Source organism: Acipenser ruthenus, chromosome 2 (assembly GCF_902713425.1).
Source record: "Acipenser ruthenus chromosome 2, fAciRut3.2 maternal haplotype, whole genome shotgun sequence".
NCBI classification, from domain to species: domain Eukaryota; kingdom Metazoa; phylum Chordata; class Actinopteri; order Acipenseriformes; family Acipenseridae; genus Acipenser; species Acipenser ruthenus.
This window is the reverse complement of record NC_081190.1, coordinates 78,748,716-78,768,730: the sequence shown is the minus strand read 5'-3', so window position 1 is coordinate 78,768,730 and position 20,015 is coordinate 78,748,716. Positions and strand designations below refer to the sequence as shown.

Sequence of the window (20,015 nt, the reverse complement as noted above, 5' to 3'; positions counted from 1 at the left end):
TTTAAAATGTATCTTAGAACGGATGCTTGTTTGTCGTGTAACTGTTAAAGTATAAAATAATTGAATAATATAGCATTTTATAGAACTGGATAGACAAAGAGAAGGGTATGTGATACCTTTTATTGGACTAACTAAACAATAATTAATCACAAGCTTTCAAGATCGCACAGGTCTGTTCTTCAGGTGAAAAGTAGGAAAGAGAGATTGATGTTTACATTCGAAGGTGGCATCAGAACTTTAACAAAAAGAACCCATTTTGAATCACTACAATTCATGTCATCATACCCTGGAAATTTTCTTTTGAAAGACAACTTGTTTACAACAACAGCTTGTTTACAGCACTGCTTTTTCCATCCAGCTGAATAAGGACATAGTCTGAAACATCCTGATATAGTAGATTTGTGTGTACCTACATTACCTTTTTTCTTTTTGATTATATATATATATATATATATATATATATATATATATATATATATATATATATATATATATATATATATAATTTACCACCTCGTGAGTGCCACTCACTCAATTTTAATAATATTAACAAACACATTGCATAGATCGTTTCTCGTGTCAAACTCGAACATCTCTTTTTGTCCCTGGTTACAGTTGAGATTCAGTTCATAAGTTTAATTTTATCTTCAGAATTGATTCAAGTTATACGGTGATGATAACGTGAGAGGAGTGGTTATTTGGTAGGTGTGCCTGTAGCTGATACCTCGAGGAGGTGTGTTTTAAAAGTAATATTTTATAAGGAGGTGTGTTTTATGAATGTGCTTGTACCAATACTAAGGTTAGTGACTGAATCCGGCGGAAAGCAATCATTCCAAGGAAGGCAGAAACTAAATAACTACAGTACGTTCGTGCACCTTGCCGTTGAAGCTAAGATTTGTTCATGTTATTGTTATTATTTTAAATAATATATATACTTTGCTTTTCCACGTTCTACTTTCAGGCTATGGCTTACGTAGGAAACGGAGCAGGACATGATGTTGATGAGGTAAGTTCATTTGCACGTTTAATATTTATACTAGTACGGAGACCTGTATTACTCAAGACATTTAATCTATTTTTCAAGATGTACCGATTACTTTTACAGGTGCACAGTTTGGGTTGCAATTAACACAAATTATGTTGCCATTTTTAAACGGTACTGTACAAAATAGAGTATCACAGTTGTGACTATGAAGCTTGAATTAATAGTATTAAGGTATTTACCGTCTTTAATCTAGCTACAGACAGTAGCAGAAGGTTTTGTAATCCAGAGGCAAAACACTGAGTGAATGTTTTCTATTTTAACAGCAGCAGTAGGATTATCAAAGTGCAAAATTAGTGTCTTTGGATAAAATTTGAATTTTCCAATTGATCTTTGATTATTATACTGCACCGGTCGATCTTTCGCTCCATGTTTTGCGTGGTGTTGTTTGTTAATGTTATGCGGTCCGCCTGTCTAAAGGTTGGTTTATACTTCCGACTGCGACCCAATTTGTGGTCACTCTCAGTCAGTGGTCTCCGACGGTCGGAATGACATCATCCGCACTGCCTCGAGCTGCATCTTTTTTAAAAAGTCGTACGACTTTTTCTTGTGTGTCTGCGAGAGCAAAACGCACAGGACCGGGTTATGTTGAAAAAAATCCAACATTTGTCGCATGGTCGCAAGCCAGTGAAGCGCGATAGAGCACGTTTTTGAGGAACTCTTCTTTTGAGGAAGAACATGAACAGAACAGGATTTTAAACTTGCCACTAAACTGAATGAAATTAAAGCATAAATGAAGCTTTGCTAAAACAAATATTGGTGCTTAAATAACATGCGCAGCAAACACTTGTATAATAATAACAACAATAATGAATACAATGTATTTTTATTTGTATTATTGTTATTCTTATATATATATGTATTTGGAGTCACTGATAAGTTAACATCGCTATTTATTTTCTGTTCATTAATATCAAACCGCCAATAACATGCAATTACTCTCCCAATCAACTCAGTAATGTTGCTCAGCTGTTAAGTAAGTTTGATCTGAGGCAGCATGGAGAATGTTAGGTTACTCAGGTAACCCTGGTTCCCTGAAAGAGAAGACGACCACCAACAACATTATGTGTGAGATATGCCTGCCCATTGGGTAGGTATCGCTGAGCTCTCTATATCAGAGCTGCCAGTAGGCCCCTTCCTGGGATGATGCACTCGGGCCCGCCCACCGAGGGATTAAAACTGTCATACTGAGGAAGCCATTTCTCTTTTTCCATCAAACCCGTGAGGGCGACCGATGCGACCTCACGGTTGGTGGACGTCTTCTCTTTCAGGGAACCAGTGTTACGTGAGTAACCTAACGTTCCCTTTCAATTCGAAGACGAACACCAACGACATTATGTATGGGATAATGTATACCAGAGCCATCGTGAGGGAGAAGGAACGGCAGCATATGAGGGACGCCTCAGAACCCCAGGGTTAGCGGTGTGAGCTTACACCCTCAAGGACCCTCGTGCCTAACAAAGGCAGGGCAGGATCTACCACATTAAGGCGGCAGAACCTGGAGAAAGTATGGGGCGTAGCCCAGCTAGCCGCAGTACAAATATCAGACAGCGAGGCCCCTCTGAAGAGGGCCCTCTAGTGGAGTGTGCGGCTACCCTCCCAGGTGGGGGGCAAGCCAGCACCATCATACACAGTCGAGACTGTGTCCACAATCCAATGTGACAGACGCTGTCAAAGACCTGGTCTGACTGATGCAGAGCTCTTGTCCTATCCACGTAGCATCTTAATGCCCGTACTGGGCAGAGGAAATTCACTCTGTCATCCTCCTCCAAAGAAAATGGGTGGATGGAAGGACTCCAGTTCCACAGACTGATTAATGTGGAAGGCTGTGATCACCTTGGGGAGGTAAGCAGGGTTTGTACGCAGTGACACCTTGCTACCATCATCCCTAATACGCATGCAGGAGCTGTGCACCAACAGCACCTGCAGCTCACTGACCCACTTAGCGGAGGTGATAGCCACGAGGAAGACTACCTTCGTAGACAGATACTTCAACTCTATGGATTGTATGGGCTCAAACAGGGCCTTCGTGAGAGCCTCCAGTACAATATCAAGGCTCCATTCGGGGAGAACAGTCCTCCTGGGAGGACGTAATCACCATGCGCCTTTAAGGAATCGGGTAGCCAAAAAATGCACACGTGGAGATACCGAATCCACGGGGGCATGGCATGCAGAAATAGTCGCTAAATACACCTTCAAAGTGGAAGGTGACCTACTAGCATCAAGCAGTTCTTGCAGGGACTGTAAGATAACTGGCATGGGGCAAGAGACTGGGTCATGCCTCCTGGTCAGACACCAAGTCGGGAAATACTTCCACTTATAGGTGTACAACGACCTGGTGGAATCTGCCCTAGCATTCTGCAGTGTACCCACAACCGCATCTGATAGCCTTAGGGCTAACCAGCGGTCCCTTTCAGGGGCCAGACCCATAGCTGGAACCTGCCCAGTTCCGGGTGCCAAAGAGTGCCTCTCACCTGGCTGAGGAGATCCATGCGAAGCGGGATCTCCCAGGGGTGGTCTTGTAAGAGCTGGCACAGGGTTGAGAACCAGATTCTTCTGGGCCACCTGGAGCTCCAGGACCTGGTCCATTTGTGCCTTGAGGTTCATAATGTTTAGACCGCTTCACCCTTCACGCCTGTGGGGATGGGTAGCGGCTACGGGAGGCCTGTGCAGCGGGGATGTCCAGCAGGGGGTCCTGGGACAGTTCATGGAGGAGGGGCTCTGGGGCTCCAAGAACCACGGACGGTCCGGCCACTGAGGACGCAGAACTCACTCTCGTGGCCCTCTCCAAACTGTTCTCCTTCACTCTGGGCTGAAAAGCCGCACAGATACTGCAGGCCACCTCTCTCTCGAGGGCCAAGGTGGCATGCTAGACACCCAGGCGCCACGCACAGAGGGTGTGCCTGTCCTCCTGAGGGAAGTTGGCCCTGCAGGACGTACAGGCGTGGAATCTGGTCTTGCTTGACATCATATTGGCGTGTTCTGCACCGACTGAACACAGCATGCACCGAACACTGCTTGCACTGGGTACACCATGAGCTATAATATATATAGCACCACATGCACCGAGCCCCGCACCCCGCGTGCACCGTGCGTGCTGAGCACATTGTGCACCGAGTACCGTGAGGCACCGTGTGCCCGTGCACTAGCGCTGTAGACTGACTTGTCTTGTGCATCTGATCCACAAACACAAAAAACTAAAATATATTTATTGTAAAATAGGTCTTTGTGCCTTCGATGTCACCATTATTTATTTTTTTTGTCTGAAAATGTTTGTTTATTGCACCAAGGCAGGTCTGTCTTACAGCGCAGCAGTAACATTGCAAAACACTCGCATTCACGGCTCTCTCCTGACGTGGTTCAAAACCAGAAATACACAAATTGAACCTTGTTTTGAAGCTCTGACTCTTCTCTTTCGAACAGTGCATCGCCAGCAGGGCTGTCCCTTACAGTGCCTGAGTAAAAATATTTCAAGGGCCAGGTCAACCTTAAGAATAGCTGGGAGTTGCGGGGAAGTTCAACAAAGTTTGAAGATTGAGAGTGGAGAATAAATCAATTGTGCACCTTTTTTATTTATTTATTTATTTTTTTCGAAAGAAAACATTCCTACTGAATAAACTGAGACTGGTGTGCAATCAATCCAGTTCATTTTTCCATTCAAAAACTTGTTTAAAAAAATCCTAAATCATTTTATAGATTGCTCCAAGGCATGTAGATAATGTAGATTACGCACCATACACACATGTTAGCAGATAACGTATCTTGCATGTAAAGTGCCACATAATCAACATTTTACATGAACAACACATGTCCAGGATCTGTTCCTGCCTACAGTACATGTGCTTGTTGAATAATTTCGTAAAATATAATTCCAACTTGCTGCCTTTTCGTGCGGGACTCGCAATGACAGTTCTTCATTAAGGTTTGTGTTACAGAACACCTCATGTCTTCCTACAGTACATGCTGTACACTGCTGTTTTTAAAATATTCATCAGCACAGAAGATGGCCCACTTTGATATGAAACAATTACCCTTCAGTTGGAATATGTTGCTGCCCGCATGTAGTGCTGGCAGGTATTTGGCTAAGCTTACCTATGTTTTTTATATAGCTTTTTACATACTAATGTATCACAAGCTTTCTGCTTATGACTTCTCAACTAGCCCACCCATAAACCATCACTTTCAATCTGAATGTACATTCATTCAAATAACAAGTATGGCATTTTCCTGGAATTATTGATGTAAGGGGCAATGATAAGCAGTTCATTTTCAACCTGCATCCTTGATGCAGATTAATGAGCAGCCATGTAAAACTGCTGCACTGTCCTTGTCATAAAAACAAAGAAAGCGCTTTCCAATTTAAAAAAACATACATAAATTAAATAGTTTTTTCATCTTATGCCAAGATGTTATTATAAACTTGGGCTGTGGGTGACCTTTGGATCAAAACAGAGTGCTTGAGTTTTAATTCTAGATGTTGCTGTTCCATCAAGGCTCTCTTCATTGCCTTTGCATTTTAATGAATATGCAGCAAGGCTCTGGTCTGCTTTCCCGCAGCGTTTTTGTGTTTGTTTGTCAGTCTTGGTTTGTTAGTTCCAGATGACAAACGTATCATTATTTGGTGGGAATGGATATAGACAAGGGACAGTTGTATGTTTTGAAGCTAGAGCACTGCACAGTTTCCATGAACTATTTACATTTTACATTTAACTATACTTTTTTATATTTAACTATATATGGATGGGTGTATGTGTTTGTATGTGTGTGTTTGTATGTGTATGTGTATGTATTAGAAACACCTCATCGATATAGAGTGGCCCATTAAATTTGATATATTTTATATTACCGATATGTATATTAAAAAACATTTCAAATGTACATTTATATGAAAAGGTTTTATTAAAACCGTGTTGTTTTTAATTTGACACCTCCAGGTACAGTGGTTGCCATGTTGCCAACCTTTTAATACAGTTCTCACGTTTCCTGCTGCTTATTGCTAAGAGACTGCCGTGCCCGTAATAGGATCTTGAATACAAGAAATGTTCCCAAGTGTCTTCGTTCCAACATGAAATGTGAGCTAACATACGTACTGTTACAAGCAGGCCATGGCTTGCCTTTTGTAATAGTGTCTTTAAAATCTTAAAGGTAAAGTAGCATTTTGTGATTCCACTATTTATTTATTTTCTATTTTGCAATTAAGCTTATTATGATGTTCCTGGAAAATGTATGTTTGTTTTTGTAATGTAGTTTGTGACCTTGTTCCTCTTATTCCTGCTATGGAGACATCTACTATAATGTGCAGCTGCACAAGCATGGGACTTTTGAGTCCAGAGATGTTTTTTTTAAGCCCAGCCAATCGGATAAAATATCTTCTGAGGGCAGGCTTAGGCATTTCCAATGCCGTTTGTCTTGGTTGCCTAGCTAGGTTGCTAGAGAAGCTACAGACCAGAGAGAGAGACAGCGTGAGAGAAAGAGAGACCGAGTGAGAGAAAGAGAGACAGAGTGAGAGAGCTAGAGATAGTTGAGATTATGCTCATTTGTTAAAAGTGCTAATAAAACAGTTGTTTTTCACACAATGTGCTTCATTTCTTCCTCATGTTCATTTCATATTGAAGTTCAATGGTGCAGTGTTTTTTTTTTTTTTTTTTTTTGAGCCATCTATGATCACAAAATATATAGCAGTGACCAACCATGATTTTTTTGGGAAAGCGTTTCTTTTTTTTTTTTTTTTTTACATGTATTCTCATCTCTACCACATATAGTATGCCTGATCCTGTTGCAACCAGGGCCGCTGGAACTAGGGGTACCGCACCCCCTGGCTTTACATGGCTTCTATCATATACAGGGGTTACATTTTTGCTCAATGGCTTTCAGCACCCCCACTTTAAAAATTGTTCCAGTGCCACTGGTTGCAACTTATATAACATGCAAGGAAATTTTATGGTACGCATTAAAGTGTACAGATAAGTTACAAATAATTCCCTAGCTACACTTGAGCCATTGAAAAAGAGGAGATGCTTTGGCAGCCTTGGCAACTTACATAGGAGAGTCATCCACCAGATAAAGCAGAAGAGAGACTCAACCACAGTTCTGTGTACTGACTTCTACTTTAAAAATGATTTATACTAGTTTAAGTTTTATCCAAACAGTTTGTCATCCTAACCTATCAAATTAGCCGGATATATTAGTTGCTTGCAAACTATACCATATTCACATTTCATTTAAAACTGAATAGCCTAGTCAAGGAACTGTCTCACATTTGGCTTGTTTTGAGATAATCAAGCACGCCTTTAACCTAGAAAATATGTGTTGTGTTTTGAGTAGGAATGAATCAACAAAAAAATGATTTCTCTGTGGGTTACCACAGGACATGAGCCGCCTTCCATCACTAATTTTTTTTTTATTTTTTTTTTACGGATGATCCATTTGATCCTTAATAATTCTTTGAATAAAATGGGTGAGGGACCCCAGTAGCTCACGTAGTAAAGGGGACTAACAGTTGGTGTGCAGGGTGTGTCACATCACAGTGTTTCTAATGTGGCAAGCGGTAAGTGAGGGGGGAAAACAGTGAAGGGATCTTATACCAAAATATAAAATGTTCTACACTTAAAAAAAACATTTAAAAAAATCTGTATACACCAAAATGACTTTGAATAACCCTCTGCTGACAAGCACAGTACAATTAGTTTGCAACTATTTTATCCCTGTTCTCCTGAAAATCAATATTTGGAGCTTTGGGCATACTGTCAGAATGGGATGTCCTGAACAGTACACAGTCACTGAATGCTTCTGTGTTATTTGCAATGGACCCTTTCCCCGCAAATTGACAACCTACTTGCTATACCCTTTTAGTTGTTTGCTAAACAGATTTTATAACCTTTAAACAATTTAAAATCAACCAAAAAAAAAACAACACAGTATAAGTAGCGTATTTGTTACTATATTCAGGGCTATTTGCTAATTTTGAGATGGAAATAAAGACACCTGTTGCACTGCAGTTTGGGACGTTTCAGGTTTTGCTATACGCTTAATTAGCCACATAAATATTCTGTAAATAACTTGGCACAGTTAGGATGTGATCCCCTGACTCACCATTTTTGCCGCATGTAATATTTGCATTGTAGCCCCTGCCTTGAATACTCGTGGCTGGTTTCACAGCACCTGTAGCACTAGTCATGGACTAATTTACCTAAAGTAACACTAGGTAATCCACAATATGTGCTAATCAGGGTCTTTCAAACCAGCTACTTTAATGAATAAAACATATTACATGTTCTAAAGTAATGAATTAAAGAAGAAATAAATTAGTCGTTGTGGCAATGTGCCCCACCCCTGTGTGCATGTGTGTGTTATGTGTTGCGTGTGTTAAGGCTGGTGTATAGCGATTGGTACACGGGATATAAACGGGTCTGTGTTTCACGTGATATTTAAATTGTATAATTTAACTTCACGTGCATTTAAAGTATGTAATAGTATGTGAGCACGGGGTTACACAGAATTAATTCACGTGCTGGGATTCAAGTGAATAATTAATTAGTAATTGAATCCCAGCACAACAGTATATATAGAGACACGTAGCACTCACTCGGGGTTGGGTGTTCGTGAGTGGAGAATGGGAGAGAGAAAGGAGAAAGCATTAAAAAGAAAGTAAAGAATAACAACTGCTACAGCGTGCTGGAAGTGCCAGCACGGTACTTGTTAACGTTCGTCCACTTGTTTTGTGTGTTAGTACGTTTTTGTTTGTCTGTTTATTTTGGCTCCAGTGCCGTGTCCTGTTTTGTGTTTAAAACCCTTTTATTTCGTTTAATAAACGCTGAGTGCCACCATTGCACTCAGCATTACTCATCACCACCGTCTGTCTGTGTGTTTCTTCCGGGTTTGATGTGTCACCACTCAGCCAGCCTTGTGACATATGGTTGTCAGAAGCGGGATAACAGCGCCCCCCAGACTCAGGCCGGAAAGAAAAACGCAGTTTTTGGAGGAAAAAAAAATGACAATGGCCGAAGACGCCAGGAAACTACGGGACTGGATCCTGGAAAATGCTGGGCTGGAGGCCCAGTCTATGCCAGTAGCCATCCGGATCCTGTGGTTGATGGACAGGGAGCGATGGAAGGCCTATGAGAGGGAACACACCCCAAACACCTTGGAGGCAGCCCAGATAGCAGGTCCACCAGCAGTGGAGTACCTGCTGTCCCCATCACCACCAGCAGAGGAAGAATGCCTGCTTTCCCCATCTCCACCAGCAGAGGAAGAATGCCTGCTGGTTTTGCCTCCACAGCCCAAGCGGGAGGAGCTCGAGCGTCCACAGCCCAAGCGGGAGGAGCCCGAGCGTCCACAGCCCAAGCGGGAGGAGCCCGAGCGTCCACAGCCCGAGCGGGAGGAGCCCGAGCGTCCACAGCCCGAGCGGGAGGAGCCCGAGCGTCCACAGCCCGAGCGGGAGGAGCCCGAGCGTCCACAGCCCGAGCGGGAGGAGCCCGAGCGTCCACAGCCCGAGCGGGAGGAGCCCGAGCGTCCACAGCCCGAGCGGGAGGAGCCCGAGCGGGAGGAGCCCGAGCGTCCACAGCCCGAGCGGGAGGAGCCCGAGCGTCCACAGCCCGAGCGGGAGGAGCCCGAGCGTCCACAGCCCGAGCGGGAGGAGCCCGAGCGTCCACAGACCGAGCGGGAGGAGCCCGAGCGTCCACAGACCGAGCGGGAAGAGCCCGAGCGTCCTATGCCTGAGCGGGAGGAGTCCAAGCGTCCTACGCCTGAGCGGGAGGAGTCCAAGCGTCCTACGCCTGAGCGGGAGGAGCCCGAACATCCTACGCCTGAGCGGGAGGAGCCCGAACGTCCTACGCCTGAGTGGGAGGAGCCCGAACGTCCACAGCCCAAAAGGGAGGAGTCGGTGCGTCCACAGCCCAAAAGGGAGGAGTCGGTGCGTCCACAGCCCAACGAGAGGAAAGTCGGGGCTTCCACAGCCCTAGGACCCAAGCTGCCAGCAGAGGAAGCATGCCTGTTGGTTCCGACACCACCAGGAGCAGAGGAGCAGGAGCTGCCTCTGCCTCCACCACCGCCAGGAGGAGAGCAGCAGGAGCTGCCTCTGCCTCCGCCACTGCCAGGAGCAGAACAGCAGGAGCTGTCTCTGCTTCCCGCAACTCCACCACAGGGAGTACGGTGGCCGGAGCCCCAGAAAGGGGAGCTACCGGCTACAAAGACAGGGGGAGAGGTCAGGAGACCAGCATCCCCCGCAGCAATTTCGCTGCAGGAGTGGACCAGCATGCTGTCAGCCGTGCCACTACCGGCAGGGGTGCTGACAGCATTGCCAGCCATGGGACCACTGAAGCCTCCCTTCCCAGCCCGAGACTTTGTCCTGGACTGCTGGGTTTTTAAGGGGGGAGGTGGCCGTTGAGGCCATGTGTGCTGCGCACAAGGGGGGATATATCTGCAATGTGCCCCGCCCCTGTGTGCATGTGTGTGTTATATGTTGCGTGTGTTAAGGTTGGTGTATAGAGATTGGTACACGGGATATAAACGGGTCTGTGTTTCACGTGGTATTTAAATTGTATAATTATATTTAGGCACGGGATTGCACAGAATTAATTCATGTGCTGGGATTCAAGTGAATAATTAATTAGTAATTGAATCCCAGCACAACAGTATATATAGAGACACATAGCACTCACTCGGGGTTGGGTGTTCGTGAGTGGAGAACGGGAGAGAGAAAGGTTAAAGCATTAAAAAGAAAGTAAAGAATAACAACTGCTACAGCGTGCTGGAAGTGCCAGCACGGTACTTGTTAACGTTCGTCCACTTGTTTTGTGTGTTAGTACGTTTTTGTTTGTCTGTTTATTTTGGCTCCAGTGCCGTGTCCTGTTTTGTGTTTAAAACCCTTTTATTTCGTTTAATAAATGCTGAGTGCCACCATTGCACTCAGCATTACTCATCACCACCGTCTGTCTGTGTGTTTCTTCCGGGTTTGACGTGTCACCACTCAGCCAGCCTTGTGACAGTCGTACAGTACAGTACAGTAGGTTAATTGTTCTGTTGTTTATTTGCATGATTTTGTCAACCGGTTAAATGACACATGGATTGAGGTTCGCATCACCTCGACTGCTTGGTCTTCCAGTTCAGGTTTTGTTGTGAAACAAACCACCCGGGAAGAGCTTTATATTGTAAAGGGTAAGTTAAAGCAATCAGATTGAGGGGATGAGGAATGTTTCCAAAGTTTTTCTGTGTGTAAAGGTGTTAAAATGTATCATTTAATATATTAATTTGTTCTCCAAGTGCAAAAATATGGGAGTACATTAGAAAGAAAAGGGGGGATTTGAGGATAAATTTACTTTACAGTTGATAAGGCTATTTTAAAATAGTGCTGTATAATATGATAAAAAAAAAGAAAGTAACTATTTATGGATTAAGTAACAAGACAGCTGAGACACTGATCATTGTGTTATTGTAAACTGGGTGTAGGTGGAGATCATAAACAACTAGATAATGGGACCTCCACAGCAAATGAGTATTGAAGTACGACACTACTGTTTTTTTATAGGCTCTCTTAGTATCAGAGAAATGCTTCCTATCATTAGGCCTAATCCTTTAATGCACCTTGTATTTGTGCTCTCTTGTTACCATAATTTACAATCAAAATATTCCCCAGTTCCCACTAGATGGCCTAGTGGCTATTATTGTGGAAAGCAAATACAAAAATAATTTGAAGCACAAGTTACAGCAAAGCGAACATTTTTGTATAGATTTATTTTTATTTACTGTAGGTATATACAATTCACCCACTTCACCCAGCTTTTCCATATTCTGGAATTAGAAAGCCTGCAGCTGCTCTTTAAAGTGCAGCGGTGTCAGAATGCCGCTGCTGGTCTGGGATCTAGGACAGCCAGATACACCACCCACTCAATATATTGCGTGTGTCGGGGTCCAATATAAATCCACTATATATATATCGAGGGTCGCGATATAGCGAGAGACCCATAGATAAACAAATAGGCTAACAAATACTGTACAACCACTCCCTCGTTTTATCAGGGGTGTCAGGGTCCAGTATAAATCCTCTACACAACCTGCTTTTTTCATTTTTCATATAAAAAGCAGCACACCGTTTTAATTCATACTGCAGAGGGTAATTGCTTCTTATCAACTTCAGTCTCCAATAAATTTCATGAGGCTTCCTCTCCTTTCTCAAACGCACAAACCCGCTGCATTGAAAGAATCCATTCCCGACATAGGAGGCTTGTTGCTAGGGAGCTGACGTCACTGCCTTGTGACTTTTGCTAGTGCATTGCTGCCACAAGTGAACACCTCGTTGGCTAAAATAAAATTGTGTAATACGTGTGTATATGACAACAGTACGATATCAATGCTTTGTTTTTAATTGTTTTGTATATTTTTGTTTGTGATGTGCAGTATGAAATGAAATGAACAGTAATTCTAAGTACCTATGTATATTGCAGCTAAGGCATACGCAGTTGGACAGTAAATGGGGAGCCAACTCCAGGACCGCGATATATTTGAAGCCGCAGTATAGCGAGGGGAGCCATATAACGTGGGGTGGGTGTTTTTACCATTTTAATCAGACAGGGCCTGTTTTTCAGACTAAGTTGTTTCAAGCTCTGATGTGCACATACCCTTCTTTATTCCATGGGTGTTGCAACTCAGCTTTTTTAAAGTAAATTGATCACATGCCTGTCTCATGTTGATTGCTACAGCAGCCTGGGTGTACGTATTGTGAATTATGTCTACAATTTAAGCTTTGAGGTATGTGTATAATATAAATTTGGCAGAAGTGTTGTTTGCTGCATTGTCTATTATGGTTACATCCCTGTGTAATGGACTGCAGTGATATGGATCATGTTCTGTTGGACCAGTTTCCATTTACTTTGGGATGCCTGGTCTCCAATACATTTTGTGCAGTTATTGCTAGTTCAAATCTTTGTTGAGCTAAATGGGGGCTAAATGTGTCAAGATATCTAATCTGTTTTGTTTTTGTTTTTGCTGTTTTTCAGGAAAGCTTTGAAGATGCATATGAAAGTATCCCTAGGTAAGTCCATTTATGTGATTTTGGTTATTTGTTTAAGGTTTTTTCAAGAAATAATAAATATATTGATTAAAAGGTGTTCGATAAGGGCTGGTGCGTTTATTTTTAGGCCATGCATATTATGCAGTTTTCTGGCAGTTCCTGTGCTGCTAGGGGAAGAGGTAAATGTGCAGCTTCGAGGGAGCATGCCGAGCATCAAGGGACTTGTACTGCAGGGGTTTTGCCCATGTGCTCTCCAGCAGTGGCTGTGGATCTGAGCATCAGGCTTCCGTTCCTATGGTGACTTCTAATCAAGTGGAATGAACCTTCTTTCTGGAAAGGGAGCCAGCCACGGTTCCCAAGAATATTCACTGCATTAGCTCCAACCTCCTGTATGCAATTTGGTTTCATGCATAATATAATTCGTACACTGGCTTAGTGGTATGTTTAAACAGCAGTGTAAGGGTATCAAGTCTGCCGTAGTCCTAAAGTAGAATAGCCCTAAAGCAAGATATAAATGGTGCATTGTGGCAAAGTGCCTGCCCCGTTGTGTATAAATGTTTGTCACTTATTATTATTATTATTATTATTATTATTACGGTGCAGACTATGGCTGAGGGGTAATAAGGTAATTACTAGCTAGTTAACCCCTCAGCCAGAATATAAAAGACCTGCAGACTGGCTGCACAGGGAAGTGTTCATAGTGGAGAATGGTACATAAGAACATAAGTAAGTTTACAAACGAGAGGAGGCCATTCGGCCCATCTTGCTCGCTTGGTTGTTAGTAGCTTATTAATCCCAGAATCTCATCAAGCAGCTTCTTGAAGGATACCAGGGTTCAGCTTCAACAACATTACTAGGGAGTTGGTTCCAGACCCTCACAATTCTCTGTCTAAAAATGTGCCTCCTATTTTCTGTTCTGAATGCCCCTTTATCTAATCTCCATTTGTGACACCAGGTCATTGTTTCTTTTTTCAGGTCGAAAAAGTCCCCTGGGTCGACATTGTCAATACCTTTTAGAATTCTAATGCTTGAATCAGATCACCATGTAGTCTTCTTTGTTCAAGACTGAATAGATTCATTTCTTTTAGCCTGTCTGCATACGACATGCCTTTTAAACCCAGGATAATTCTGGTCGCTCTTCTTTGCACTCTTTCTAGAGCAGCAATATCCTTTTTGTAACGAGGTGACCAGAACTGAACACAATATTCTAGATGAGGTCTTACTAATGCATTGTAAAGTTTTAACATTACTTCCCTTGATTTAAATTCAACACTTTTCACTATATATCCTAGCATCTTGTTAGCCTTTTTTTTTTTTTTATAGCTTTCCCACATTGTCTAGATGACGACATTTCTGAGTCAACATAAACTCCTAGTTCTTTTTCATAAATTCCTCCTTCAATTTCAGTATCTCCCATATGATATTTATAATGCACATTTTTATTGCCTGCGTGCAGTACCTTACACTTTTCTCTATTAAATGTAATTTGCCATGTGTCTGCCCAGTTCTGAATGCTGTCTAGATCATTTTGAATTTCAGTTTGAGGATTAATCTAAAACTAAAACCTAACAATTGCTACGACGTGCTGGAGGACCAGCACGGTACTTGTTTGTATATTCATCCACTGTTTTGTTTGTCTATTTGCTTTGGCCCAAAGTGCTGTGTGCTGTTTTGTTTAAATCTTTTATTTATTTGTTTAATAAAACACTGAGCGCAGCCATTGTATCTCAGTTTCAACCCCAGTACTGCCTGTCTGTGTGTTCTTTCTGAAACGTTGTGGAACTTAATGTTGCGTGTAACACTGATATCTTTACCGTTAATTATTTATTTGGTAAAAGACCTGAATGTTACTGTTTAAACTATGTTTCCAGTTGGTGGAAGTAGATATCTCCTATTATTTGCTTTCGAATGTTTGGCGAGAGTGTGGTGCCTAATGGTAGAGGCTGAATGAGAACCGGATGCCATTGCTGATGCTAAATTGTACTCGGGCTGTGCTTGATGATTCTTTGCAGTGTGAGATGGACTGTTGGGATAGACAGCGAGATAGGGGAAAAACTGCCACTAAACAATACTGATACTGGATCCCACTAATATATGATTTAATTGGGGAGGGGCTGAGATGTAGTCTTCATAGAATAGTGAGAGCTCCTTCCAGTTTTTAATTAATAAATACACCTTTGATGACCTTCCTGGATTGCGCGGATAACTTTTCTGCACTTCCTGACTTGATGCTGTAGAAAAGGAGCGAGGAGACGTGAAATGAAGGTTCTAGCTTGCGGGATCATGCGAATTGCGTAATTGAAATGGCCCAGTAAGGTCCCGGGGTTTTTTTTGTTTTTTTTGTTAATAGAAATTGAGGATCCGAGGTTGCTGAGTGTAAGTTATTGAGCATGTGCGATGATACATTATGAAAACATCTTTAGTTCAGTAGCAGTGAAAACAGGAAGTGTACAGGATGGGAAAGTCCAGTACAAATAGCAATGTGAAGTCTGTTTCCAAAAATAAACTTGACAAAAACAATGACTCAGCCATTACTTTTAGTTCTTGCAAGTAGTCTTAAATTAGTACTTGAAAATGTTGTCTTTCAGAAAATAAATTAAAATGAGCTGGAATCTAGCCCTTAATGTTGCAAAAGTATCGAAAGTAGAAGCAATATATGGTTGCTGGACTTGATTTCTAACTACAGGGTGTGCTATGGACCATTGAGGGTGGCTGATGCCAGGTTGTAAGTGGGAACGTCAGCTGTGGGGGACCGGAAGTGCTGAGCCAAGACGGCAGCCATGACTGGAGTGGCGAATACTGGGCTTGATAGAGATTGCTGCAGCGTTGGAAGCAACCTGTTTGTCCATATCGTTGAGCTGTGTATTAATTAATGAGACTACGATGTGGTGAATGAGGACCTTCATGTCTTCGAAAATGTTGTTTATGAAGCTGATGGGTGGGACCTGTTTTGCTGGAGAGAGGCTGCCGACCTGTCCTGAAGCTCTGAGTGAGAGAGTTTGCGGAAACACGCTTGAGGAACAGGCAGCATGGTGAAGCAGATATAAAGGTACAATAAAATATTGAAGAACGCAATAGTATCACTTCCAGCTGGGATGTTGTTATTGTTGTCCTGCAGGGTTTTTAAGTTAGGTGAGTGGCCAATCCTTATAAAATAGCTGCTCCTGATGCTGAGCCTGCTCGCGTTGAAGTTTTGATCTCTGTAATTCTGGGGCAGCAAGTCTGGTTGCTGAGAGAAGTCTGCATTAGAAATAGACAGTACTGAGTGCAGGCAAGGAGTAAAGAGAGATTCAGCAGACAAAGCTTTGTGGTAGATTTAAACAGAGCTAAGGCAAGGCAATCACTGATGAGTGAAAGATGATGCCTTGTTGGCGAAGCTTTGAAAGTTTAGCGGAGGGCCAGTTTTTTCTAATGAAGACCCAGAGAAAGTTGAGTAATGAAGCTGCGCTTTGAACGTCGCTGTTGCTGGGCTGGAGACTGGAAAAGCAGGAAGGACCAGTGTTGGAGCTCCTGCAGCCAAATAGAGAAGCTGAATGATGAGAAGAATCACCTGTGCAGGTAGGAAAATGATTGATAATATCTTGGCAGCGCTGTGCATAGAAGTGACCTGCAGTGAAAGGAGCGAGGCAACAAAGTTTAGATATAGCAACGTTAAGCTGAAGCACAGATATCGGCGTCTGAGCGTTTGCTACAAAGCGAAAACACACGACAGGGGAAGTGCGTAAGATTGTGCCTTAAATGATAGACATTAATTAAAGCAGCCCCAACGCCCACCTCCTGAATCTCGCACAAATGCTAACATTTAGCATATTCATTTAGAGTATTCATTGACAGTGGCTTGATTATTGCTGCAGCCTACCGACAGCACCAGGCTTGAGCACCCACCTAGAGTTGAATAAAATCTCTTAAACCTAATTCAATGATAAAGATTTGTTTTAGAAGAACGAAAACATGGAAAACAACTGTTTGTTCCATTTTTGTATAATGCTATGTCTCGGTTTTTGTTTTGTTTCTCGTACTTTTTTAATTAATTTTTTTTGGTGGCCAAATGAGGCAGACTACATTTGCGGTGCTTCAACAGAAGATCAAATCCAGTTTAAGAAAGCTGCAAGATATCTGTAGTCGCTCAAAGCCAAATTGGAACTCAGACACAAACAATCAAACAATCCTACCGTATTATAATATTAACTAGGTTATTTTAATTTGGAAGGAGCATTTCTCTGGCTAAAAGAAAACTACAAGGAAACCCACACTACCCGAAAGGTACTACCAAAATAGCATGAGAAAAAGGTGAAAGTTATTTTTCTTTTTCCAGTGAAACCCAGCCAGTGTATGCTCTGCTGTACATTGTTTTACTTCACTGCTCCCTGCTGCCTCGGCTACACTGACCTTGTTTATTGCTGTAGCAATTACCAGCACTTTCAGTTGAGCTTTTAATAGCCAGCAGCCCCAAGTGCTTCACACTGCATGGGGATGATCGTTGCCAGGTCTTCAGCAATAAAATCATGCTGCATTGTTCTGGGACGTCCTTGTCTGAAGAAAAGGACGAGCAGAGCTAAAAGGGTTTTTATTGAGACAAATTAACACCAAGAGAGAATATCTCAAGGATCTCTTATATTTTTATATATATATATATATATATATATATATATATATATATATATATATATATATATATATATATTAGTGACAAACCAAGGGGCAGGGTGATCAATGAGAGGTATGTAAGGGCAGAGGTTTTAATCGGGTTGTGTCCTCTTGCGAAATGGCGTCTGTGAGAAGGACTACAACAGACAAAATGGCTGCCCAAAAAGACTACAATTACCAGAACCCAAGATAAGCACACAGGGTGTGATCAGCACAACTGCACGGGGTGTGGCCGGCCCAGATCAAAGGGGCCGGTTCACAACAAAATAGTGATAGAGGAGAAGTGCAATAGAAAGGTTGATATTGCTTTGTGTACAACTTTGGACCATTTTGACTACCCTGCCAGCTGTAAGACCCTGTTTGTGTACAAGAACCTGATTTGTGAACCAAGAACTGTATTCTGTTTATACGACGCTGGTCACTGGAAACAGTGGCAAATTTATACAAACAGGTACTGCACTGTTTGAAAAGAACTTACCTTGTGGGACTCTTGTGTTGTCTCCCGTACCGATCTGTGTTCAAGTCTGCCTACCCAGGCAAGATTTTGTTTTATTATGTATTTGTTAGCTGATGCCCTTATCCAGGGCGACTTACAATTGGTAGAAGATATCACATTATTTGTACATACAATTACCCATTTATACAGTTGGGTTTTTACTGGAGCAATGTAGGTAAAGTACCTTGCTCAAGGGTACAGCAGCAGTGTCCCCCATCTGGGATTGAACCCACGACCCTCCGGTGATACACACACACACCAAGGTGACATGAGTGGCCTACTCCTAAATTTATGATGACGATGAGGTGTTGGGAGCATGTGCATGTACAGCTGTATGAACACAAGAGGCCATTGAAACCCTCCAATAGAAATGTAGGAATGTGCTGTCATTCAGTAGTTGGGGCAGGTTTAAAGTATTCAGAACAAATCAATGATAGATGCAAGCAGGAAGGCTGGACATTGCCCAGCAGCACTGGGAAATGTATTTATTTTTATTTTTGTAGTAGGTTTTATTTTTTAATGGGAAAAGGGTAAAGTCAACGTGAATTGATTAACCATTTCCACAGTTTTTCCAGTGTTTTCCGGTGTTTATTGGCTATCTACCGATTTCATTTTTTTGTATCGGGGGTGTTTTATCGGTTAAAATTGAAAATCAAAAGCCCTAATTATATGATAATGAGTGTTTTTTGCGTATGACTCCTCCCATGTGTATGATGCGTATGTGTAGATTCACCTGCTCAGCAGTCAATGTATAAAATAACCGGTATATGTGTAGATTTACCAGATCAGCGGTCAATGTGTAAAATACAAATAAATAACAGGTTAATAAATAACCCAAATGCACATACAATTTTAGAATTGAGACATTTAATAAATATATATATATATGAACATAATTTATATATATATATATATATATATATATATATATATATATATATATATATGAACATAATTTAGATATTTTATTTTACATCATGTAATCAAAGAACAGAAGCCATAATAGTAGTACAGTATTTCATGTTGGCTTTTGAAATGTCACATTTTTCAGTTTGTCTGATTTTTGTTAAGTACAGTCAGCACTCGCATATCCGATGCTGTAAAATTTTGATTTCAGTGACAGCTCGCATATCTGATTTCATTTTGGCCCGTTCCAACCCTTGTCTGTTTTTCAGGGAACACAAAAAAGATACAATATCAAAAATACATATGTGAAAGGACTGTGTTTTAAAATAAGTAGCCTTCCATTTAAATGTACTGTACTTGGTTTTGTTGGTACAGTACTATATTTTCAACAGAAGTATTTTAATTCAGAACATTATGATTCTGAATATATCACTTGCCAAAAGAGACAACACAAGGACTGTAATACGTATTGTAGCAGTATGTAAAATTCCCCATTAACAACCCAACAGCAAAATGAAATCAAAATGTTACCCATGCACAGAACTGTGTAAAAAAGGCAACTTTGCAAAAGTTTAAAAAAAAAAAACAGTTTCCAGAATGAACAGTATCCAAAGTCAGTTTTCAAAATTGCAGAATATAGTGCTCAATATGGCCCTAGTGTCACAGTTCACCTGCAAATGAAAATGCAAAAAAAGCAACTAAAGAATAACAGATTTAAAATAAAAGTGTTTATTAAATCTAAAACTGTTTAATGATTAACTGTTTTACATTACAGTAGTTGGTCTCATTCACTTTGTTGTTGATGCGCTGCGTAACTGCACAATAAAGAGACGAGAAGAAAAAAAATGCAGGCTGTGACGGAGAATCAAATAAATTGTAACAGATGGGCTTTGTATCAGAAAACTGGTGATGGAGTC

The 20,015-nt window shown here is 41.8% G+C and overlaps 1 protein-coding gene across 2 annotated transcripts in view; it reads left to right on the top strand.

Annotated features, from left to right (window-relative positions):
* The window catches only part of LOC117409463 (tetratricopeptide repeat protein 39B-like), a 62,524-nt gene that overhangs the window by 2,933 nt on the left and 39,576 nt on the right, over positions 1 to 20,015 (top strand). Inside the window, exons 1-3 of one of the 2 annotated variants that reach the window (XM_059001937.1) lie at positions 769 to 861; positions 962 to 1,006; positions 13,036 to 13,070. In XM_059001937.1, the coding sequence (XP_058857920.1) occupies positions 965 to 1,006; positions 13,036 to 13,070 (77 nt within the window). In that variant the 5' untranslated portion in view covers positions 769 to 861; positions 962 to 964. Of the gene's footprint in view, positions 1 to 768; positions 862 to 961; positions 1,007 to 13,035; positions 13,071 to 20,015 lie in introns of those variants that run through there. The other variant, XM_059001945.1, reaches the window with a different exon arrangement.